Source organism: Cervus canadensis, chromosome 13, assembly GCF_019320065.1.
Source record: "Cervus canadensis isolate Bull #8, Minnesota chromosome 13, ASM1932006v1, whole genome shotgun sequence".
Classification (NCBI taxonomy): Eukaryota; Metazoa; Chordata; class Mammalia; order Artiodactyla; family Cervidae; genus Cervus; species Cervus canadensis.
In genome coordinates this window covers 34,956,100-34,982,403 of record NC_057398.1, presented here as the reverse complement: position 1 = coordinate 34,982,403, position 26,304 = coordinate 34,956,100, and the positions used below count along the sequence as shown (strand labels likewise).

The following is a 26,304-nucleotide window of genomic DNA, read 5'->3' as shown; positions in this document are numbered from 1 at the left end:
GTTGCTTTGATTTGGCTACTCATATTTCCCACCAGTTAAGTACCTTCAGTTCTTTAGCCTTGCCACTCCTTTTATCACTTCATAGTGCATACTATTGGCATTTATATCATATTGTTAATCATATTCTTTCTATTAGATTGTAAACCCCTGGAAGGCAGAAGGCTTTCCTTTGACTACGCCAGTGTGTATACTCATGTGGAGAATTGGATGTATTCTAAAATACGTATTTCATTGTGTTTTAAGATGCCATCAGTAGTAAGATGCACCGTATTTTATGTACCTCTAAGAAAGAAAATAATGCTGGCAATTAAACTGTGTAAGACCTGTCCCAGTTCTAGTGATACACAAATGTAAAAACATTGTGCACCTTAGAATTATTGAAATATGGTCATCTGTTCAGGCCATCATTCTTTTCATAACTGTGTATTCCTTGGGAAGCATTTCTGAACTCAGATTTAGAGCACATTATTTCCTCCCATTGGAATGGTGTTAGAGGTGGTGTTCCTGCCTAAAGAGTTAGCATGAAAAACTTAGCTATGACCAACAGTACATTAAAAACAGATGCTACCAGGGCTTCCCTGGTGGCTCAGTGGTAAAGAATCCACCTGCCAATGCAGGAGACGTGGGTTTGATTCCTGGTCCAGGAGTAGCCCACATGCCCTGGGTCACAGCTGTTGAACCTGTGCTTTAGAGCCTGGGAACTGCAACTACTGAGCCCATGAACTGCAACTACTGAAGCCCACTGATCTGGAGCTGGTGCTCTGCAACAAGAGAAGCCACCGCAGTGAAAAGCTTATGCAGCACAACTAGAGAGAGCAGCCCCTGCTCGCCACAACTAGAGAAAAGCCTGCATAGCCATGAAGACCCAGCACCGCCAAAAATTAAATAAATAAAGCAAACAAACAACACGGATGTTACCATAAACCTATGGTCATTGTAGTTCTAGTTCCCACAGAGTAGGTAGAACTAGCATATATTTTGATTTGTAATGTACTATATATATGTGTGTGTGTGTAGTATAAATACACCACTTTACTTCATTATCAATTTGAATTGTCAACTTTATCTTAAATATTGGTGTTCCTCATGATTCTGTCCATTAACTCCTCCCTCATCGCTGTCTTCCAGAGTGTCCTCATTCTGCCTCATGCTTCCAACCTGCAGTTTTATAAATGCAGCCCTGATCTCTTTTCTGAGATCCACACTCATGTTGTGCTCTGTCTCCTTGGATGTTTTCTGGGCAGTGAGCCTCAACATTTACCAGTCTGTATTTGTCCATCCTTGTACTGTTGCAACAAAGTAGTTAAGAGCTCTAGACTCAATTCCTAGCCTTCTGCTTATTATCTCTGACTGTAGGCAAGTTGCTTACCTTTCTGTGGCTCAATCCTCATCTGTAATGAGAGGGTAATAATAGTACTCATGTTTATTTTGAGGATCAATGTAATTAATACATATAAAGTGTTTTAAATGCCTCTGGTAAATAGTAGTGAAAGTGTTAATTGCTCAGTCATGTCTAACTCTTTGTGAGCCCATGAACTGTAGCCCTCCAGGCTCCTCTATCCATGGAGTTCTCCAGGCAAGAATACTGGAGTGAGTAGCTATTCCCTTCTCCAGGGAATCTTCCCAACCCAGGGATCAAACCTGGGTCTCCCACATTGCAGGCAGATTCTTTACTGTCTGAGCCACCAGGGAAACCCCCTGGTAAATAAGAAGTGATCTGTAAATATTACCTATTTAAAAAAAAAATGTTACTGTCATCATTGTTATCCATAGGTCTAGTTTTTGACTGTGTTCCCTTTCTTCATCTACAGCGCTCAACAGCGAGGAGATATGTAGGAGCAATGGGTTCAAATAAGCTCTAAGTTAGCAACTGTCAAGTTTTTACTATTCCTTGAATATAGGAAATGCTACAGAACAGGACATGATTAAATACAAAGTGAATGACCCAGACCATAGAGTAATGGTGAGGTTTGGCGTGTTAATGAGTAAACTGATGTCATAGCTTAGCTGTCCTTCTTTCTAGTGATGTTCCTAAAGGAACTTTATGTAAGTAGAACAATGGCAAGTGGGAGATTCAGCATATTATTTTATTATTAATTGCGTTTTTGGTCAAAATACCAGTAGAGAGCTATTCTGGTAAACTGGGATGTGTATTGCTAAAACTTAAAGCCTAGGCAAGGGGTCTCCCTTCCTCCTAAATCTGACCTGCTTTCTCCTATGGCTGCGAAGACCCAAACGTTAGTCTTTTAGGACTTGTAGGAGAGAAATAAGCAAGAGCAAGATCACCATCCCTGGTGGATATATGTGTGTGACCTTTAATCTGCAGTTAATATTCAGACGCATAAACAGGTCCGATCAGTGTTTTGAACTGTGACCCAATCAGATTGGCATCTTGTGGGCCCAGCTTCAGCTCTCTAGTGAGCTTGGCCTGAGGTTGTCTGTCTAGCAGCCCTACATTCTGACTTTTCTTAGGTTAGCCCCTGGGTCCTGGGGAAAGGTGCAAAGTAGTTTTCAAATTTAAGGGTAAGGTTACTCTTTGAGATGAAACTAAGGAGAAATGTGTGATAAATAAGATTTGCCATTTGGAAAAGTGGCCCACCATTAATGATAGCTACTGTGGCATTCCGGTAATGTGCTGATTTTAATTTTGATAACAGGAATGTAATCTCTGAGGAACATGATTATATATGATTATGTTAGCAGAACAGAACTGAAGCCTGACCATATTGCTGTCAGTCTGAGATGACTGTGATGACAGAGGGGAGGATGATTAACTTGGACGCTAGAGAGGAGGCACCTGAAGCCTTGCCTGCGGTGTTGCAAGCTCCTGTACGTTGTTCAGGTAAACTCCAGGAGGGCAGAGGCCACGTCGGCTTTGGTCCCTTCTGAGTTCAGTGTTCAGTGAGGAACGCAGTAGGCTTTCATTTTTCACTTGCTGAATGACTGAATGAATACTTTTATTGGGTAGTAGTATTGATGTTCATGATAAAGGAGATTTGGCTTAATCTTAGGATCCCAGTGTATATTCAGGAAGCTGATTTTTGGATAAATTCTATCCGCCCCCCCCCCCCCCCACCCCGTGCTGGGTCTTTGTTACTGTGTGTGGGCTCTCTCTAGTTGTGATGAGTGGGGGCTACTCTGTTGTGGTGACTTCTCTTGTTGTGAAGCACAGGCTCCAGAGCATGGACTCAGTGGTTGGCTGCATGGGCTTAGTTGCTCTGCAGCATGTGGAATCTTCCCAGATCAGGGATCAAACCCGTGTCCCTCTGTATTGGTAGGTGGATTCTCAACTACTGGACCCCCAGGGAAGTCTGATTTTTGACTGTTGTTGTTCAGTTGCTAACTTGTGTCTGACTATGAGCCCCAAAACTGTAGCACACCATACTTTCCTGTCATTCACCATCTCCTGGAGTTTGCTCAAACTCATTCATTGAGTCAGTGATGCCATCCAACCATCTCATCCTCTGTCGCCCCCTTCTCTCTTGGCCTCAATCTTTCCCAGCATCAGAGTCTTTTCCAATGAGTTGGCTTTTTGCATCAGGTGGCCAAAGCAAAGTTTTGGATAAATTCTTCATAGTGACATTTTTATATCTCTTATATAGCATAGAAAAACATTTTAAAGGTTCATAGTTATTTGAATCATAAATGAGTTTTTATTTTAATCCTAGTAAGTTTAAAATATGCATTAGAAATTGTTTAATAAAGTGGTACTTAGTAAATAGATATAGTATCCTTTCTTCTTAGTTTTGCCTTGTATTAAGTAAGATTTAGCAAAACAGTAAGTGACAGAAACCCAAAACAACTGCTTGAACAAGATGGAAGTTTCCTTTCTCTCCTATAAATCATGGATAGCCCTGAGCCAGTGTGGGGCTTTCGTGTTCATTAGGGGACCCAGCGTTCTCCTTGTAGGCAAAGAGCCTCTGTAGTTCCTGTCATCAGTTTTGTATCCTCACCAGCAGGAAGGACATGAGGGGGCGAGAACTGAGCTCATTCCCATCCTGTGAAGACACCTCCCAGAAGTCACACACATCAATTCTGCTTTGTCCCTCTAATTATAACCAAATCACAGGGCACAGCTAGCTGCAGTGTGTGCTGGAAAATTTAGTCTTTGCTGGAGATGGCTGTGTGCCTAGTCAAAAATCAGAGATTCTGTTACTTTGGAAGACAGGTATTGCAGGACAGCTGTCAATCTGTACTATAAATCCCAAGGGATAATGTAGTAACACATTTGGTAATTCAATCTTTAATATTGTTTAGAAGAATATCATACTACTGTAATGAGTTCGGTATAGAAATTTTCCTAAAATGTTTTTTTGATCTAATGATGATTTCAGATTTTTATTGCTAGGTTAGTTTTTTAACAAGATGAACAGATGTTTGATTTGAACATTCTGGTCTTAGTAGCATAATCTGCCCTTCATGTTTTCAAGTTTTCATGGGATCCATTATAGTAGAAATAATTACTGAAATTTCCTAAGTTTCTATACACTAAACATGATTAAAGACCTCTTAGAAACATTTAATTCTTATTTATAAATTAGAAAACTGTGTAGACATCTTGTTGCTATTAATATGATATTGAGAAATGCTTTTATAAACACTTTAGTAATATTCCTATCTAGCTTTATAAAACATTCACATTTTTCTTTAGTATTTTATCTGTTTTGGCTTAGCACCTTTTTCTTAGCTTAGTGGAAATTTTGGAGTCTATGGAATCCTTAAGCAGTTTTTACACCAAGAAAAAAATTCTAGTAACTTGGTTTATAGTTATGCTTGAAACAATCTATAAGCTTCTTGATAATTTTAGTTTTGTAACTCATAGGACACAATTAATCTTTCCATCTGTTGTATTTTATTTGCTCCAGCATACAAGTACACAGTGTGCAGTTATAAATTGTCATAGTGATTATTTCTGTCAACTTAGACCCAAAGTTGTGAATGTGTTATAAAGTTATAGTGTCCAGAAACTTCTTAAACCCCTGAAGTGTTAAGAAATTGATCATACTGATTACTTTTTAGGGAGACATAGAAGGGCACTGGGGAGGAGGTTGGAGAGAGAGGGAGCCTTACCTTTTCATACTCCTACAGTTTGTCATGGGCTTCCCTGGTGGCTCAGATGGTAAAGAATCTGCCTGCAATGTGGGGGACCTGGGTTCTGATCCCTAGGTCAGGAAGATCCCCTGGAGGAGGGCATGGCAAACCATCCCAGTATTCTTGCCTGGAGAATCCCCATAGACAGAGAGGCCTGGCGGGCTATAGTCCATGAGGTCACAGTCGGACACAATGAGTGACTAAGCACAGTACACAGCACCGTTTGTCATGTGTAAATATTATATAAATACAGAAGAAAAATCTGTGCCTTTTATTTTTAGATTCTTGCCATGCTCTTTTTATTAGATGCTTTAGTAGCACATGAGTTTAATTTATGTATGAGGTGGGGCATACACAATGACCTAGACAACGATTGTGTGCCTTTGAAGAATTTTCTCACCAAAGAGAATAAGACATGGAGTGCTCCGTAGAGGAGAGTGCCTTAAGAGATGATGGTCCTGTGGTTTAAGAAAGAGCATTAACTCTGGCTGGAGGCCTTAGGGAAGATTTGGTGTAGGAGGCGGTGTTTAACCTGTGTTTTGAAGGATTGGCAGGATTTGGACATGTGATAAGTAGCTAAGAGGATTTCAGGCAGGAAATTGCATGGAGCAAAGGCACAGAGGCTGGAAAACATGGGGAATGGTGAGTACTTCTGCTGCTTCTGTGAGGAAGATTATTAAATTGTATTTCAATTTCCTTTTTTAAAAACAATCTTAAAAATGTTCTGTAGTAGATGCAGGCAGACGCTGTTCTTTCACCTCAGGTGGTTTATGTTTGAAGCTGTTGCTGGTAGTTCAAATTTGGAGAGGAATGCTTCAGGCTGATTTCTCTAAGGAAGAACAGACTGGTCTGGCTGGAACCGCAAAGCACTGGAAAGACAGGTTGGGGTCACAGCATGGGGAGATTTAACACCAGGGTGAGACTATTTGAGAGCCTGATGCATTCAAATTAAATACAAGTTGTAACTGTAAAATTAATATATACTCATTGTAATCGATTCATACAGTTCAGAGCAATGCCCACTTTCCCAATATTCTTCCAGACATTAATAAGCACTTGTGTACATGCTAAGCATACTATCTTGAATTTCGCTTTTTACTTAATATTCCAAGCACACATTTTTCAAGTCAGTTGTAATTATAATTCAGGTCTTTTTTTTTTTTAATAAAATTTGCATCGTGGGGCATTGTGTGGATGCATGCTTTAATTTCCTGTTGATGGACACTTAAATTGGTTCTGACTTAAAAAAATCCTTGTACCTGTGCAATTTGTGTAGGTGTATCTGTAGGGTAAATTCTTAGAAGTGGAATTGCTGCAGCAGTAGTTGTGTACATTTTTCATTTTCAAACTGTTAATGAATTGACCTCCAGGATGTGCCAGTGTATACAGAGTTTTAGGGTTCAGATTTACCCATCTTATCACCAACCTTGGATATTTGAAAGCTCTTGATCTTTGCTAACCTGATAGGTGAAAAATGTACAGTATTTTAACTTCTGTTAAAATAACTTTCAACCATGAGTGAAGTTAATGATCTTTTTATGCATCATAATTTTAAAATACATGTTTTGTTGTGTCTTAGTAATAGAGCTGGGTGGTTTATATTAAATGGAATACTTCTTTTGAAGTACCATTTATTTATTTTAAAAAATAGCTTTATTGAGACATAATTCACATACTATAAAATTTGTCCTTTTCAAGTATACATATATGAGTTTTAATCATTTAAAATTGAGTGCCAACCATTGCTGTATTATTTGTAGTGAATAGCTGTCATGCTGAACTTGAGGTCCTCTTTTTGTTTCCAAGTTCATCAGCGTATTAGGCCCCAAATAGGAAGTGGGGACTGCAACTTCTCTTGTTATTTTTCCAGTCTGTAGGTCTGTCTCACCTGAGAGTGCAGTCGGGCTGGCTAGGTTCTGAGATGGAATTATGCATGACAACTGCTTTGGAATCTCAGTGCTTTGGTACTGGATGGGGAGCAATTTCTTTCAAATAACTTGTAGTTGAAACTATCTCCAACTGGTAAAGGCAACGCAAACTTGTTGATTTATCCTGACATATTAAAAATATGAAATCTGGAGTGAAAAAGCTTCTGAGGTAAAAAGATTTAAAAGATATGGTAAGGGTAAGGTTAATAAGACAGTTTTTGCTTTTTTATGGGGTGATTCAACTGCTTTGTAGTTACTATGTTCATTTTTTATTTCAGAGATTTCTTAATATCTACTGAAGTGTCTGTGTGTGTGTGTGTGTATTATAAAATGATTACACACTTCACTTGGAGAGTGGTGGTGATCTGACCTGTGTGTGTTTCTGTTATGTTTCACATAGGTGTTTTCGTGTTGAGAAGAGCATACTGATAAGTAAAAACTGAAGACTAAGTTTTTGAGTGAAATCTTTTCTGTCTTCTATAGCATTGTCTCCCATCTAGTGGGACCCCAGGCAGCCCCCTGTCTGAGGACTGTTACAGAATAGTAGCTCCTATTCGTGACCAAGTCTGGGACCCTTATCTGTATATGGTTGTCTATTTGGGGAAAGGTATAGATAGAGGCTCTTAGTAATTTTCTGTTGATTTTGGTAGAAGTAATTCTTTCCTTTTGATTTTTATAAAGTAATACTTTAAGCATTTAGTTTCCTGTTCTTCCTAGTAAAAGTATCCTTAAAACTGTGATTCTTTTGCATTTTAATCTCATCATCTTCTATTATTTCTCCATATTTTTATGCTTGTTCTGTTTGGAAGGTTATTCTTGATGTTGGTTCTAGTCCTTTAAAGTGTCTCCTCATTTTCTCCTTTGACATCTCTTTTCATGTTACTGGTTTTTTCAAGTTTTAGATTTTTTTCCTATCATAAAGTCCCTTGGGCTTTGGCTTGTAGTTTTGATTAAAGTGGATTTTCATAGGAGACTGATGGGCTTCCTTGGTGACTCAGTGGGTAAAGAATCCACTTGCAGGGCAGGAGATGCAGGTTTGATCCCTGGGTTGGGAAGATCCCCTGGAAGAGGGCATGGCAACACTCTCCAGTATTCTTGCCTGGAGATTCCCATGGACAGAGGAGCCTGGTGGGCTACAATGTATAGGGTCACAGAGAGTCAGACATGACTGAGCAACTGAGCAACCACAGGGAGATTGAAGATGGTGCTGACTGACACTTGGGTCAGTGGTATGATTACTTAGGATGAAACTAATGTGAGCACCGAATGGCTTGAATATAGCATTTATCTTAGTTAATGGATCTTTCCATTTCCACTTGAGGACAATATTCTGGCTTAGAAGCACCGTCCTGAAAAAACACAAAAATAAAATTCTTTTGTGCTGTGTGCATTTGGGTCCAGATGAGACATGAGAACTGGGTGACCTATGAGGGAAACAGTGTTTATAACTCTAGAAACAATGTTTTGCTGAGATGCGATGTTGATTTGATTTGAGAGAATAATTGGGTCTTTTAAATACACTATGTGCTTCTTGCTTCACCACACTGTCCTGAACCATGACAACCAATGAGCATTATATTAATAAGTAAGCTTGACTAGTTAGCGTGAGAGGACCTGTCTTGTGGCTTTGAAGTGTGATGAGGTGACCTGCTTCCTTAGCTGTCAAATGGGGATTATAGTACATCAACTGAAATGAAAACGTGGATATGGAAATAAGTTGAAAATACAAACCCTATAAATCTGAAGTGCTTCAGTTATCTTTTTCTTTCTCAGGAAACTCAGCAATTGCAGCCCACAACCCTTACTTAATCCAGAAATATTTATCCTCTGTAATGTTACCTCTAGAGAAATCCACTATTTTCTTGGTGTGTTTTTCATACAAACACTACAGGCAGTTGTATTTGTTTCAAATATCTTTAAGCAGGTACTACTGAGTGCTCGGTTAGCACTCAGCTGTACTAGGTAACTTAGGTGTTTTGTCCTAAAATAAAATTTTTCTTTTCATTTTATGACAAGAGACATCAAAAAGGCATTTTTTTTTTTTTTTATCAGAATGATAGTGCATTGTCTTTTTCTTCTTTTTTAACAAATGGAGCAGTCTTAAAATCCCAGAAATCTGTAAATATATCAGTTCAGGTCAGTCGCTCAGTCAGTCTTTCCCAGCATAAGGGTATTTTCCAGTGAGTCAGTTCTTCACACCAGGTGGCCAAAGTGTTGGAGCTTCAGCATCAGTCCTTTCAATGAATATTCAGGACTGATTTCCTTTAGGATTGATTGGTTGGATCTCCTTGCAGGCCAAGGGACTCTCAAGAGTCTTCTCCAAAACCACAGTTCAAAAGCATCAATTCTTCAGCATGCAGTGTTCTTTATGGTCCAGCTTTCATATCTGTACATGACCACTGGAAAAACCATAGTCTTGAGTAGGTGGACCTTTGTTGGCAAAGTAATGTCTCTGCTTTTTAATATGCTGTCTAGGTTTATCATAGCTTTTCTTCCAAGGAGCAAGTGTCTTTTAATTTCATGGCTGCAGTCACCATCTGCAGTGATTTTGGAGCCCAAGAAAATAAAGTCTGTCATTTTGATGGGACTGGATGCCATGATCTTCATTTTTTGAATATTGAGTTTTAAGCCAACTTTTTCACTGTCCTCTTTCACTTTCATCAAGAGGCTCTTTAGTTCCTCTTTGCTTTCTTCCATAAGGGTGGTTTCATCTGCATATCTGAGGTTCTTGATATTTCTCCTGGCAATCTTGATTCCAGCTTGTGCTTCATCCATCGTGGCATTTTGCATGATGTACTCTACATAAGTTAAATAAGGTGACAATATACAGCCTTGACATACTCCTTTCTCAATTTGGAACCAGTCCGTTTTTCCATGTCCAGTTCTAACTGTTGCTTCTTGACCTGCATACAGATTTCTCAGGAGGCAGTTAAGGTGGTCTGGTATTCCCACCTCTTGAAGAATTTTCCACAGTTTATTGTGATCCACACAGTCAAAGACTTTGGCGTACTCAGTAAAGCAGAAGTAGATGTTTTTCTTGAACCCTCTTGCTTTTACTATGATCCAGCGGATGCTGGCAATTTGATCTCTGGTTCCTCTGCCTTTTCTAAATCCAGCTTGAACATCTGGAGGTTCTCAGTTCACGTACTGTTGAAGCCTGGCTTGGAGAATTTTGAGCATTATTTGCTAGCATGTGAGATAGTGCAATTGTGTGGTAGTTTGAACATTCTTTGGCATTGCCTTTCTTTGCGATTGGAATGAAAAACTGACCTTTTCCAGTCCTGTGGCCACTGCTGAGCTTTCCAAATTTGCTGGCATATTGAGTGCAGCACTTTCACAGTATCATCTTTCAGGATTTGAACTAGCTCAACTGGAATTCCATCATCTCCACTAGCTTTGTTCGTAGTGCTGCTTCCTAAGGCCCACTTGACTTCGCATTCCAGGATGTCTGGCTGTAGGTGAGTGATCACACTATCATGGTTATCTGGGTCATGAAGATCTTTTTTGTATAGTTCTCCTGTGTATTCTTGCCACCTCTTAATATCTTCTGCTTCTATTAGGTCCATACCATTTCTGTCCTTTATTGTGCCCATTGTTGCATGAAATGTTCCCTTGATATCTCTAATTTTCTTGAAGAGCTCTCTAGTCTTTCCTATTCTATTGTTTTCCTCTGTTTCTTTGCATTGATCACTGAGGAAGGCTTTCTTATCTCTCCTTGCTATTCTTTGGAACTCTCCATTCAGATGGGTGTATCTTTCCTTTACTCCTTTGCCTTTAGCTTGTCTTCTTTTCTCAGCTATTCATAAGTCTTCCTCTGACAACCATGTTGCCTCTTTGCATTTGTTTTTCTTGGTGATAGTCTTGATCCCTGTCTCCCGTACAATGTCACGAACCTCCATCCATAGTTCTTCAGACACTCTATCATATCTAATCCCTTGAATCTATTTGCCACTTCCACTGTAAATATATGTTTTGGTGGAAAAAATATAATGAGGATGGCATCAGTAGGTTATTGTTTAGGTTAGGGATAGAAGTGTTTTTCCTGCTACCTCAGTTGCAGCCCCTTGAACTTCTCATATTAAGGCCTAGAGTGATCTGGTGTTGGCATGTATCCCCTGAAGTGATTTAAGAGGCTGTTTTTTTTCCCTTAGATTGCTTATTCCAGTCTAATCGCTCAGGAAGGAAGCTTTGAAGCTTTTTTACTTTCTGGGAGTCAAAGATTAATTTGTAATTAAAAAGGTTAATAGGGTCTTTTTTTCCTCCTTCTATAAAAAAAAAAAAAAAAAAAAGAAAGGCCCTGAGTCAGGGGAGAGTTGGTTGTCTGGTTAAGTGCTTACTTTTCCCATGAGGTGATCAGATAGTTTGTTTTCTCCTTTGGTTTGGATATATGAGATAATTTCTCTGCTTAAAAATAAAATTCTGTAGGAAGGAGTCATGTTTTTATCACTCCTTGAGAAGAAGAATTCAATTGTAAGACACCACTAAAAAGAATCCAGCCTCTGGGAGAAGTGTTAGAGAATTGAATGTTGCTAAAGCATCAAGAATGGAGGAGGTGGACCTATTTTGAGTTTAATCTGTGACACCTGTTTAGTTTAGAAAGCTCCAGTGACACCGACTAGGCATGGCTGCATTGTTGAGGTTTGGTTTTACTTTAGATGAAGTGACAGTCATGTCCTGTAGGACATGTCCTCCTTCCTTTAGGAGGTGATTGTCTAGCAGTAACTGAGTGTGCACTGTGGCCCAGTCACCACAGGACCACTTACAGAGATGCTTTGTGAGGACTTTAGCCTCTGGTTCATGGTGTTACTGACAAAAGAACTGTGGCCATTTGATGCAATCTGGACAGGAGACTTGTTGTTTTTATTACATTGAATTAGCAGTCAGTCTTTGAATTTCTTTGTTTTAGTGGAGGCTATAAGAGAAAGGATAACAGATGGCTATGAAACTTGTCAAAAGCATAAGTAAGAGTATATTTCAGAGATGAGGTAAACCTATTGTGATTACCTGCTTTGTACTTATTTCTGTGAATTACTGACCTGATATTTGTTTTTAAATGTGCAGAAAAAGTTCTACAGTTTGGTACTTTTTCTATTATAAACTTAATGCATTACAAAAAGATATAACTTAGACTTCATTAAGTGAAGAAGGTACCTCTCTGGTATATCTTTTTCTGTGAAGCTTCACCTTTTCTGTAGATGATAAATTCAGGGAGAGAATTGTTCGAAGTTTATATCATAGTGATGATGTACTCAGTTGTATCCGACTCTTTGCGACCCCATGGACTGTAGCCCACCAGGCTCCTCTGTCCATGGGATTCTCCAGGTAAGAATACTGGCATGGAAACATTATCCTCAATGGTTAAAAATTGAAAGCATTTCCCCTAAAGTCAGGAACAAGACAAGGGTGCCCACTCTCACCACTACTATTCAACATAGTTTTGGAAGTTTTGGCCACAGCAATCAGAGCAGAAAAAGAAATAAAAGGAATCCAGATAGGAAAAGAAGTGAAACTCTCACTGTTTGCAGATGACATGATCCTCTACATAGAAAACCCAAAGACTCTACCGGAAAATTACTAGAGCTAATCAATGAATATAGTAAAGTTGCAGGATATAAAATTAACACACAGAAATCCCTTGCATTCCTATACACTAACATGAGAAAACAGAAAGAGAAATTAAGGAAACAATACCATTCACCATTGCAACAAAAAGAATAAAATACTTAGGAGTATATTTACCTAAGGAAACTAAAGACCTATACATAGAAAACTATAAAACCCTGATGAAAGAAATCAAAGAGGACACAAACAGATGGAGAAATATACCGTGTTCATGGATTGGAAGAATCAATATTGTCAAAATGGCTATACTACCCAAAGCAATCTATAGATTCAATGTAATCCCTATCAAGCTACCAACGGTATTCTTCACAGAACTAGAACAAATAATTTCACAATTTGTATGGAAATACAAAAAACCTTGAATAGCCAAAGCAATCTTGAGAAAGAAAAATGGAACTGGAGGAATCAACCTGCCTGACTTCAGGCTCTACTACAAAGCCACAGTCACCAAGACAGTATGGTACTGGCACAAAGACAGAAATATAGATCAATGGAACAAAATAGAAAGCCCAACGATAAATCCACGTACCTATGGACACCTTATCTTCGACAAAGGAGGCAAGAATATACAATAGAAAAAAGACAACCTCTTTAACAGGTGGTGCTGGGAAAACTGGTCAACCACTTGTAAAAGAATGAAACTAGAACACTTTCTAACACCATACATAAAAATAGACTCAAAATGGATTAAAGATCTAAATGTAAGACCAGAAACTATAAAACTCCTAGAGGAGAACATAGGCAAAACACTCTCCAACATAAATCACAGTAAGATCCTCTATGACCTACCTCCCAGAATATTGGAAATAAAAGCAAAAATAAACAAATGACCTAATTAAACTTAAAAGCTTTTGCACAACAAAGGACACTATAAGCAAGGTGAAAAGACAGCCCTCAGAATGGGAGAAAATAATACCAAATGAAGAAACAGACAAAGGGTTAATCTCAAAAATATACAAGCAACTCCTGCAGCTCAGTTCCAGAAGAATAAATGACCCAATCAAAAAATGGGCCAAAGATCTAAACAGACATTTCTCCAAAGAAGACATACAGATGGCTAACAAACACATGAAAAGATGCTCAACATCACTCATTATCAGAGAAATGCAAATCAAAACCTCAATGAGGTACCATTACACGCCAGTCAGAATGGCTACTATCCAAAAGTCTACAAGCAATAAATGCTGGAGAGGGTGTGGAGAAAAGGGAACCCTCTCACACTGTTGGTGGGAATGCAAACTAGTGCAGTCACTCTGGAGAACAGTGTGGAGATTCCTTAAAAAACTGGAAATAGAACTGCCACATGACCCAGCAGTCCCACTCCTGGGCATACACACCGAGAAAACCAGATCTGAAAGAGACACGTGTACCCCAGTGTTCATCACAGCACTGTTTATAATTGCCAGGACGTGGAAGCAACCTAGATGCCCATCAACAGACGAATGGATAAGAAAGCTGTGGTACATATACACTATGGAATATTACTCAGCCATTAAAAAGAATTCATTTGAATCAGTTCAAATGAGATGGATGAAACTGGAGCCCATTGTACAGAGTGAAGTAAGCCAGAAAGATAAAGACCAATACAGTATACTAACATATATATATGAAATTTAAAAAGATGGTAACGATAACCCTATATGCAAAACAGAAAAACAGACACAGATATACAGAATGGACTTTTAGACTCTGTGGGAGAAGGTGAGGGTGGGATGTTCTGAGAGAACAGCGTTGAAACAAGTATACTATCAAGGGTGAAACATTACCAGCCTAGGTTGGATGCATGAGACAAGTGCTCAGGACTGGTGCCTTGGGAAGACCCAGAGGGATGGGATGGAGAGGGAGGCAGGAGAGGGGATTGGGAAGGGGGACACATGTAAATCCATGGCTGATTCATGTCAATGTATGGCAAAAACCACTACTATATATATATATATATATATATAAATGGGTGAATGGATAAAGAAAAAAAAAAAAAAGAATACTGGCATGGATTGCCATGCTCTCCTCCGGGGGATCTTCCTGACCTAGGGATTAAACCTAGGTCTCCTGCATTTCAGGCAGGTTCTTTACTGTCTGAGCCAGGAGTGAAGCCCAAGGAATGATGTACTTTACTTGTGTAGATGGTTTCAGACAAAGTTTTTTTCCCTTTATACTTTCTATTTTACTTGATTATTAGAAAATGTTTTTTCTTAAATAACAGTATGTTCCCTTATCTTCTCCTATGATTCCTATGGATGTGTTTAATTTGAAAACAAAAGATTTCAGGAGAATCATACTCTCCAAGTACCTATAGCAATGATAAAAAGGAAAGGACAGTCTTGTTTTTCTGAAATGATAGATAAGGTGATAAATAAGTGAAGCAATGATTATCATGGAAAGTATCTGTAACTTAAGGCCATAGCTTTTAGGAGGTTGCTCTCAGCTAAGCTCCTTTTCTCTGGGTGGTTGACTTTTGTTAGGGGAGCATCTGAGTGGTACATTGGGCTTGTCAACAGTAAGTTATCCTAGTGTCTCTTGCCATACTAGGCCCTGGGAGCTCAAAGATGAATAAGATGTGTCCCTCCTCTCAACAGAGTTCATGACCAAAAGGAAGAAACAGATATGGAGAAAAATCAGTACAATACAGTCTGAAAAGAACTGTAGAAGAAGTAGAAACATCAGGTTCTGACAGCCCAGAGTGAGAAGTGTACACACACCCAGGACATTTATGTAGCACTTAGTTTTTATTTTATTTTATTTTATTTATTTATTTAGCACTTAGTTTTTAAAACACAGGATATCTTTGCCTGTCTCTTGACAAGTTGGTCCTTCAGCCCCACTTCTGGCAGTTGCATGTTTTGTGGATGTGTGATCTGGTGTAAGTGGGTGGGGCTTTCCTTGTCACTGATGGTTTCTGGGGAGCAAAATGTACATCTCTTGGAAGAGGTTGGACATCCTAACCCTGTATTATACTGAATTCCAAATACCTTTCTATGTGTTTTGTTTACTCAGAGCTGAGATGACAATAATTTTGTTCATTTTTCCTGAGCCTCTTCTTTGGGAGGGGGGAAACTCTTTTCAAATAAAGAAAGAGGAATCCTGTAGCAGAAGGACTTAGCATTGCCCTTGGACTTTGCTGCCTTGGGAACTTGCATACTTTTTTATGGTTACATGCTACGAGTAACTTAGGTGCTGTTACTGTTTTACATGTTTTCCTCTTTTGAGTGGTGGGGGACACAATACTTAGTTTTTCAATGCATTCTCTCCTTCCTCCCTAAATATGAAGTAAATCCTGACCTTTCTTTCTTCCTAGAAAATGACTTACTTAGTTTTTAGAAAAATTACATTATCTCTGTATGGAGGATTTGAAGCATTGTTTAAAAATAAATGTATTAGCGTTAAAAAGAATGACACAAGGATCACCTTGGGGCTTTATTAATTAAACTCCAAGTGTTAGTCATACCTATGACTTCCATATTTCTCTTATACTGGCATTAAATCCATTCATTCACCAAATAGATTTATTATTTATTTGCTAGATAATGTGGAAGATGCTGGGGAGACTTGCACAATGGTGATATTTGCCTGCATTAGAAATGAATGAATGAGTGAGTGAATGAGTGAATAAAGAAGTAAATCTGCTTCCTGTGCTAAAGGGGCATGTAAATTCAATCCTAACCGTGGTGCTTAAACCTGAAGTTCCAGAGAGAAGCAGCTGGCACTGAATTCTGCCTGGCTTAACCTTCCACCCAGGATCTCTCAGCCAGCCAACAGGTACTGGATGTGTGTTTCCAAGATTAATACTGAAGGAAATGGAATATAAACTTTGGTCTCACAGTTTAGAAGGCAAGCCTTGCAAAAATGTAACATTTAGAATTCTCTAGTTCAAAAGTGAAACTGCTTATTGTATAGCATAACAAATACAGTTCAGATTCAGGCTAACTAGAGATTATTGTGGGTTAAAGAAGTTAACTAAGGATCTGTTGAGAACCTTAAGAGGGGATGCTTGAAGAATGGGTGCTGTTTGCCTAGGAACTGGGAGAGCAGGTTAGGAAAGTCCTAGCAGGTCAGCCTGAGGCAGGAATGAGGATGGTTGTACAGGTTTAAGTAAAGAGAGCCTAGTCAGAGTAGAGTCTGTGGAGAGAGGGAGTGGGTTGATTTGATTTAGGAGGACCAAATGATATAGGTATAGAATTCCTGCCGACACCTGACAGGAATGGAGGTGAGGCAATAGAAGTCGCAAGGCCGCCAGAGACTGTGGAGGACTGTCTTAGTGTTTTGGGCCCCAGATTTGTAATGTGGCCGTAGGAGGTGCACTGGGCAGTCCTGGGAAGGACATGTATGTGCTCATGTGCTGTTAAAGCTGTTTCCTGTCCTTGCTTGTAATTTGGTCAGATGGTGGGATGGACTGGAGGAAAGAGAAATAGCTGCAGGACAAAATAGGCTCTTAGAAGGCCAAATAGTTGGTGAAGAGTCACGGTTGGCTTTTATTTAGTATCATATCTTATAAAAATTTCTTACCCAAAATCTTGTCACTAAATGCAGAAGTTATTTTAGTTTTCTAAAAAAAAAAAATCAAATCATATATTATGTATGATTGTTTCATCTCTTCTCTTGCCTCTCACACCAGACACCCACTCTGCTTCATCCTCCTCTTTCCTTCACCCCCTCCCCCCTTTTTTCCTGGTTCCCTCTTGTTTTCTTCTTCAAGTCTCAGTATTTAGGGAACATTTTATCTGACAGCCTTTCCTCAGTCAGGGCTGCCTTCAGCTTCGCTCTCCCTTGTCAACTGTGTTACCTGGGACATGTCACCACACTGAAAGTGCCTGCTCAGCCTGCCCCCCAGAGCTCAGAGCTCCCGCCCAGTCTTGGTCTGCCCAGTGGGTCAGGCACAGGGCACGTGCTTGTTAGTAAATACTTGAGCAGAGTAAAGGTTAGGCTTGCTTGTCATTGTCATTAAAGAAAAAAACCCTTTATATCTCCTAAACACTTCTTCATTTCTGGATACTCATTATTTATGATCGTTGTATTGTTTTTTAATGTATTTATTTCTTTTTATATATATATATATATATATAAAATTTGTTTTTTGCTTTTTTTGGGCCATGCTGTGGTATCGATATGTGGTATTGGTGGGGCTTCCCAGGTGGCTCAGTGGTAAAGAATTCACTTACCAATGTAGGAAATGGGATTTCAATTCCTGGGTTGGGTAGATTCCCTGGAGAAGGAAATGGCAACCCACTCCAGTATTCTCACTTGGAAAATTCCATGGACAGAGGAGCCTGGTGGGCTACAGTCCATGGGGGTTGCAAAAGAGTCCGACACAACTTAGTGACTAAACAGCAGCAAATGTGGTATTGGTGTGTGGTACTGGGCCTTTAGGTTATTTCCATTATTTTCATTATTCCATTATTCTTTTTCCTACTATATCTAGTACTACTACCATAAACTTTCTTGTACATACTGTACTACTTTTCAGTGCTTTTAGATAAAAAATGATAAGGAAAAACCATACACAAAGCACAGAATTATTTTTAAAAAGATGGGTATTTAAAATATTTATATATTGTATCCAACTTCTTAGGGAGTGGCATATAAAAAAATCACATTTTTTGGTCCAGATCTCATTTTGAGTAAGGAAAATATACCTCTGTCATTCAAATTAAACAAATTATAAAGTGAAGAAACTATGTTGGTTAGACAGGGGAGAGACAGTGATGGAATGGATGGCGGATCCTGTGAAGTAGGGTTTTCAGGGACAGCTTCTCTGGGCCTTGAACACGATAAAAACCATGCAGAGATTTGGGAACAGAGCATTTCAGGCAGAAGGCATGCCAAATGCCCAAGTCCTGAGATGGGAGCCTACTGTGTGGTTAAGGATCAGTAGACCAGTCAGGGGCAGGTCTTGCAGGTCACCCTTGACCACGGTGAGACCTCTGGCTTTTGCTCTTAAGTGTAAGGGATGCCAATGAAGGTTTTGGTCAGGGGTGTAGCAGGATCAGATTTCTCTTTTAAAGAGATCCTGAAAGGCTATTGCATAGAAGACTGTTGCCATTCAGAGTGGAAGCAGGGAGACTGGGGAGGAGGCTGTTGCAGGAAACCAGGAGAGGCAGCACTGGGGCTTGGATAGGGTAGGGGTGGTGTGGATCATGCGAGTGGTCAGGTTTGGACTCAGTGAAGTGCTGTGTCTGGAGAGAGGAAAATTTTACCACTAGTTAAAAAACAGTTTAAGGTAATCCTCTTGTTGAACATGAGTTTATAGTATTCAGAATGCCTTTTTCTTCTGAGTATTTGGTAGGTCTTGTAGAAATTAACTTAAACTGGTGAAGTGGGGAAAGGAACCAGGAAAGGTAAGGCCTGGGACTTGATTGTATTATTAATCCATTTACTGATGGAACAAGACAAATTCCATAATGTCAGATGTTCAGATTTCCTTCTGTAATAGTCATTTATGTAATATAAAAAGTATGTCTGAAGAGTATATACTTGGATGAATTATATGCTGAATTCTAGTGCTTAGTATGGTTTGTGTTCAAGGAGGACTATTTAGTATTAACTGTGAAATACGCTGTAGCAATAATAATAAGGAATGCGGTGGGTGCCTTTCTGCTGTTATCAGATCCATTAACAAGTTTTGCCGTGCTCGGCTGCTCCTCGACTGCTCCCCGTCGTCATGCTTTATGGTTCATCCTAAGCTGTGGATGTAAATGACATCTATTCTACAACAGTTTCTCAAGGCCTTGTAAACAATGATGTTGTATTTTGGGTAAATATTTGTTTACAGCATACTAATGCTAGACAGTTAAGGTTTGCTTTGGTTCTACTCCTGTGTTCTGCATAGAGTTATAGCCAGGTAGAGAAAAGTATTTGACAGTGTTCTTAAGGTTTGCGAAACGACATTGACTTATGTGAGTGCTTCACACTTATGGCTGCTCTTCTTTATTACTTTAGCCATAGAGAGAAGTAGCTTAGGCCAGGGACACCCTTTAGTGTAGAAGCTTCTGTGAAAAGTGGGTGAAATTGTTTCACAAGCCACTAAATTGAAGTGGATTGCATCTCTCTCTTTTTTTAAAACAAAATTTGGCTTTTGAAGAGGGAATTTAAACTTGCGATATCTGCTGTTTGCAAGATAGTAAGTATTGAGTATTTGTTGGTTTTTGTTTGCTTTTTTAAGGGTTCGGGTCTAAAATTCAGTAAGAATTTTAGAATCCTCTTTTCCTTAGCCACTTAAAGATTTAAAACAAAGACTTAAACTCTTCCTCTGGGGTATCAGGTCACTTTATTATGAGGAAAACTGGACTCTCTTTCCAGAAAAAGACATCATTCATTCAACAGATTTATTCAGCATATATATCAGATGGCTGCTATCTACCTGACATATTTATAGATGTTTAGGAGACATCAATGAACAAAAGAGAAAAAACTCCCATGCTTCCCTAGCTCCCGCCCTCCCTCCTCCCCCCACCCAGCAAACCTCGCCTTTGTGAAGCTTATGTTCTAGTGGAGCCATCTAGCCAGAAAAATGATAAATAAGAACATTGTGCAGTATATTAGAATGTGTTAAATGCTGTGGAAAAAGCACAGTTCAGAAGGGAAGGGTCGTGATTGTTGCGATTTATTGATAAAGGTGGTGCTCAGGTTAGCCATTTGGAGTTCTGGAGTTTGAGCATTCCAGGCAGAAGGGAAAGGCCAGCACAAAGGTGGGAGCCAGGAAGACAGGGTGATTGGAGCAGGACCAGAGGGGAAGGGTGCTGTGTTAGCTTCCGGGCTGTTGTAACAAAGTACCACAGGCTGGGCTACTGAGAATAGCTGAAATGTATTCTCTCATGGTTTTGGGGCTGGAACTCTGAGATCAAGTTGTTGGCAGAGCTGGTTCCCTCTGGAGGCTCTGAGGTCCTATTCATTCCATGCTTCTCTCCTGGCTTCTGGTTGCTGCCTGCAGCCCTTGGCTTAGAGACTCACCACTCCAGTCCCTGATTCTGTCCTCATTTCGCTGTTTCTTCTCCCTCTGTATGTCATCCCTAAATCCAGGATGATCTCATCTTGACATTCTTAACTTGATTACATCTACAAAGACTATTTTTCCAAATGAGGTCGAATTCACAGGAACTGGAGGTTTAGGACTTTCACTTAAATTTTTGGGGACTACCATTCATCTGTATGGATGTAAGGGTTGGACCATAAAGAAGGCTGAACATTGAAGAATTGATGCTTTTGAACTGTGGTGTTGGAGAAGACTCTTGAGAGTCCCTTGAACTGAAAGAAGATACAACCAGTCAATCCTAAAGGAAATCAACCTTGAATATTCTTTGGAAGGACTGATGCTGAAGCTGAAACTCCATTTCTTTGGCCAGCTGATGCAAAGAACTGACTCATTAGAAAAGACTCTGATGTTGGGAAAGATTGAAGGCAGGAGGAGAAGTAGCCAATAGAGGATGTGATGGTTGGATGGCATCAATGACTCAATGGACATGAATTTGAGCAAGTTCTGGGAGTTAGTGATGGACAGGGAAGCCTGGTGTGCTGCAGTTCATGGGCTCGTAAAGAGTCAGACACAACTGAGTGACTGAACGACAATTCATCTGTATCGACTCTGAAGCTAAAGTGTACTGGTAAGGGAGTAGGGGCAAGCAGATCTCTGGTGCCCCAGGAGTCCTGTTAAGGATCTTGGCTTAAATTGAAATGGGAAGGCATTGGAAGGTTTTGAGCAGAGATATGACATATGATTTGTATTTTTAAAAGATTACTCAGCTGTATTAGCGATAGACTGGGGCAAAAGGGTAGAAATAAGGAGATAGGTAGGAGACTATTATAATAATAATCCATGTGAGAAATGATGGTGACTCAGGCCAGGATAGTAGCAGTGAGAGGGTGAGAAGTGTTTGGCTTCTGCATGTATTTTGAAGGTAGAGCAGCAGTATTTTCTGATGGATTTTGATGTAGGTTTGGGGTGAAAGGGGAGAGTCAAGAATGATTGCAAGATTTTGAAACTGAGCAGCTAGAAAGGATGGTGGTGTCAGGAACTAAAATGAGAAGACTGGTGAGAAGAATCAGCAACAAAAATTGCTGAGAAGAGATCAGCAAAAATGGAAAACCAGGAAAAACTGTAACAGATAGTAGATGGCATCCTGGAAACAGAGTGGAAAAGTATATCAAGTTAAGAGGGGGAGATGTACTGGGGGAAAATTCTGCTAAACCAGGTCAGATTAGGACAGAGAATTGATCACTGATTTTAGCATGGTGGAGGTCAGAGATGATCTTTACAAGGTTTGTTTCAGTGGAGTCAAGGGCCTTATTGGAGTGCGTCTAAGAGAGAATGAAAGGAGAATTAAATAGTTGCAAGTAGTAGACATTTAGTGAAGAGACAAAAATTTTTTTAAGACAGGAGGTATAAGAATATAGAAGTATCTTAATGTCTGAATTTTGTGTAATTTCAGGGGACTTAGGGGCTGCCTGAATCCCCCCATGAACCGGCAGGTTAGAAATTCCTGGCTTATAGCTTGCCAGTAAAACTATAGGGCACCAGTATACTTTCTCCCTGGAGATTTTTCTTTTGTATTAAGAATTTTTGTGGTTTGGTAATTATTAACTACAAGAATTGCTAAGTGTTTTTAGTTTTCCTTATAAGGAATAGACCTTTGCACAAATCATTTACTTACATTAGAAATTTTTGATTTGACATTAAGTAGTTACTCAGATCGGAGAAGGCAATGGCACTCCACTCCAGTACTCTTGCCTGGAAAATCCCATGGATGGAGGAGTCTGGTAGGCTGTGGTCCATGGGGTCGCTAAGAGTCGGACACGATTGAATGGTTTCACTTTCACTTTTCACTTTCACACATTGGAGAAAGAAATGGCAACCCACTCCAGTGTTCTTGCCTGGAGAATCCCAGGGACGGGGAGCCTGGTGGGCTGCCGTCTATGGGGTCACACAGAGTCGGACACGACTGAAGTGACTTAGCAGCAGCAGCAGCAGCAGTTACTCAGATACTGTTCTACACGAATTTAACCTTTATAATAATCTTTTATGTTATTTTATTGTCCCCAAGTGGAGGCACAAAAAGTTTCAGGTAACTTTCCCAAAGTCACCCAGCTTGGAAGGGGCATAGCCAAGTTTTGCACCCAGGCAGTCTGGCTCGAGTCTGTGCTCCTGAGCATCGCCCTGCACTTCCTCTGGGGGCTCTACAATGGCTGCTGACACAGTGTGGCTGTGGGGTGAGGAAAATGGGAGGGAAGTAGGTGCTGAAGGGCAAATGATGCTTTTGCAAAATCTTTGAGCTTTTCATCAGAAAGAGTCTGTAAAATAGTGTCCTTACGGGTTTGTCTCAGGTGAATAGAGTAAGGGGGTAGTGGTTTTTATTCCAAGGACTTGAGAACAGCTGCTTTTCCTCCAGCAGATTGGTGAGCAGCCTATTCTTTTGTATAAGAGTTGTTGGCTGGCATGAAGACCCATGTTTTCCATTTCCAGCAGGTTGCTGGAAGTTGCTCCCTTTCCACCTGTACTGTGTTTTCTTGTTGCTCTGACAGTTGGGCTTGATGTTTTGGTGCACCCTGGGTGGCATTGTTCTCTAGGATCAGATGACCTAAATTGCTGGCTCTGTTTATTGTAGAGTGCTTCAAGTCTGCCTTTGGGCCCTAGAGTTAAAATGGGTGGTTCTATGTCAGTGTGGCTTGAAGAGTTGATCACCAAGAAACTCTCAGTCTGGGTGGATAGGGCAGATCTCATTGATTTGGTGCAGGTTGCTTACCCGTTTCTGTGCCATTTGGTCAGTCTCTGCTTGCTGAGGTAGCTCGGGTGTGTTCTTTTCCCTGTCATCTTTGCTTGAGAATGGACCAGTGAGGGCCGAGAAGTAGGGGAAGCAGTTCACAGAAGGTACTGGAGCCCAGACAGACCGTCGTTTACCCCAGAGCACAAGTTAGAGTAATGATTGAGTTGATACTGGAACCCAGTTTTCTTAATGTCTAAGGTAATACTTAATAGAATGTTATTTTGGAAATTCCCTGGTGGGGTGGGGATTAGGACTTGGTGCTTTCACTGTCATGACCTGGGGTACACCCCTGGTTGGGGGACTAAGACCCTGCAAGCCACGCAGTGTGGTTCAGAAAAAAAAAGTCATTTAAAAAAGTAAAAGCACTTCTGTGTAGTTATATAGTCTTCATCATTATAATGAATGTATACTATTTCATAAGTGTTATCAATTTTTTACTACTCTAAATAACACTGTATGGATCTTTAAAAAAATTCAATAAATATCTAATCGCTGTTTCACTTTTCTAGGCAGTGAGGATATGGTAATGAATAAATAGAAATAGGAAGAAAATCTCTGCTCTCATGGAGTTTGTGTTGTAGCAAGATGTGTCTTCTCATATTTACAGTTGTTTCCTTAGGATAGAGTGTAAGTGAGTTTTGATATTATAAGTGAAATTATTCAGTAGCTGCATTTCTAAACATTAGAACAAACTTTCTTTTAAATTCTGTGTAAAAAACTGAAGTCTTCTACACTATTTTCTCTGATTTGTTTGCCCCCTTACACATAAGTGCTATCAAAAATTAAAATGAATAGGGATCTCTAAAAGGAAGTGTTTTAAGTATCACTTTTTGATAATTAAGGAACTTGGTTAATTGCTTTTTTCCCACTAATCAGCTAAAATGTATTAATAAGTCATGATTTTTGGCATAGTTGAGAAGTTTTTCAGTCAGTTTATTATAAATTTGACTATTAAGGTTAAATTTTAGGTTATAAAGGCGACTAGTAATTTCTTATGCCTTGCAGTATACTTCTTTCATGTCTAGTAATTCTCTAGGGACTTGACAGCATCTGTCATAAAACTGGATTATGTGGATGCTTGGCATTCGATGTGATCCAGTCTGCTCTGAGTTGCCCCAGTTTGAACTTTCACTTGAAGTGTGCCTAACAAAGCAATTTTCTGTTCAAAAAGGTATAACCAAGTCTCAGCTGGGAAAAAAGTAGATGACTTGTTCAGACTACACATCAAGAACCAGCTTCCTTTAGCTGAATAGAGCAGAGGGACTTTAAAACAATGGCCTAGGGAACCCTCTTACACTGTTGGTGGGAATGCAAACTAGTACAGCCACTATGGAAAACAGTGTGGAGATTTCTTAAAAAATTGGAAATAGAACTGCCATATGACCCAGCAATCCCACTTCTGGGCATACACACTGAGGAAACCAGATCTGAAAGAGACACGTGCACCCCAATGTTCATCGCAGCACTGTTTATAATAGCCAGGACATGGAAGCAACCTAGATGCCCATCAGCAGACAAATGGATAAGGAAGCTGTGGTACATATACACCATGGAATATTACTCAGCCATTAAAAAGAATTCATTTGAATCAGTTCTAATGAGATGGATGAAACTGGAGCCCATTATACAGAGTGAAGTAAGCCGGAAAGATAAAGAACATTACAGCATACTAACACATATATATGGAATTTAGAAAGATGGTAACGATAACCCTATATGCAAAACAGAAAAAGAGACACAGAAGTACAGAACAGACTTTTGAATTCTGTGGGGAGAAGGTGAGGGTGGGATGTTTCGAAAGAATAGCATGTATATTATCTATGGTGAAACAGATCACCAGCCCAGGTGGGATGCATGAGACAAGTGCTCGGGCCTGGTGCACTGGGAAGACCCAGAGGAATCGGGTGGAGAGGGAGGTGGGAGGGGGGATCGGGATGGGGAATGCGTGTAACTCTATAGCTGATTCATGTCAATGTATGACAAAACCCACTGAAATGTTGTGAAGTAATTAGCCTCCAACTAATAAAAAAATATATATATAAAAAAATTAAAATCAATATTATATTTGGAAACTTAAAAAAAATAAAATAAAATAAAACAATGGTCTGTGCAGGTGATCAGGAGTTATTTTGATACTTTGTCTAATAGTATATACATTAGAAGTAATTAGCCTCCAACTAATAAAAAAATTAAAAAAAAATAGTATATACATTAGACAAGTTTTATATAATGGCTGATAACTTGAGGTGAGCCATTTCTTTGCTTTTAGCTTAGTATGGTGAAATTGCTTTAGCAATAGGGGGATTGCTTTAGCTGCTGTATTTTCTAATTACATCTAATACCCCATTCTTCCAGAGAGGAATTATTACTGATTTCCAGGTGGGGAAATGGAGATTTGGAGAATGGCAACCCACTCCAGTACTCTTGCCTGGAAAATCCCATGGACGGAGGAGCCTGGTGAGCTACAGTCCATGGGGTCACAGAGTCGGACACGACTGAGTGACTTCACTTTCACTTTTTCACTTTGTTTCATCACTGCTAGTAGTGATATCAGATTTGGGGTTCAAATTGAGGTCTGGGTAGTTGCAGCTTTTTCTACTTTTTCTACATCCTACATCTTTCCTTAAAATTATGACGAATTTTGTTTTACAGTGACCCATCTGAAACTGTATTTTTCTTTTTCTTTGTGGCTGTATTGGGTGACTTGCAGGGTCTTAGTTCCCCAGCCAGGGTTGAGGCCAGGCCACGGCAGTGAAAGTGCTATGTCCTAACCACTGGACTGACAAGGAATCCCAAAAAACTGTATTTTTCTTTCATTTAGAAAATAAAATATTCTCTGCTGTTTTGTTTTCCCATTTTATTGATATTTTTCTTTAAGAAGTTCTAAAAATTGAAGCTAAGTTCAGTCTGTC

At 39.6% G+C, this 26,304-nt stretch overlaps 2 protein-coding genes across 4 annotated transcripts in view; one reads left to right on the top strand and one right to left on the bottom strand.

Annotated features, from left to right (window-relative positions):
* RERE (arginine-glutamic acid dipeptide repeats) overlaps positions 1-26,304 on the top strand; it is a 435,792-nt gene that overhangs the window by 8,782 nt on the left and 400,706 nt on the right. The window lies entirely within an intron of this gene.
* LOC122451740 (atherin-like) overlaps positions 1-26,304 on the bottom strand; it is a 147,396-nt gene that overhangs the window by 57,238 nt on the left and 63,854 nt on the right. The window contains exon 2 of the mRNA XM_043484653.1: positions 22,713-22,831. Within this exon, the coding sequence (XP_043340588.1) occupies positions 22,713-22,831 (119 nt within the window). The remainder of the gene's footprint in view (positions 1-22,712; positions 22,832-26,304) is intronic.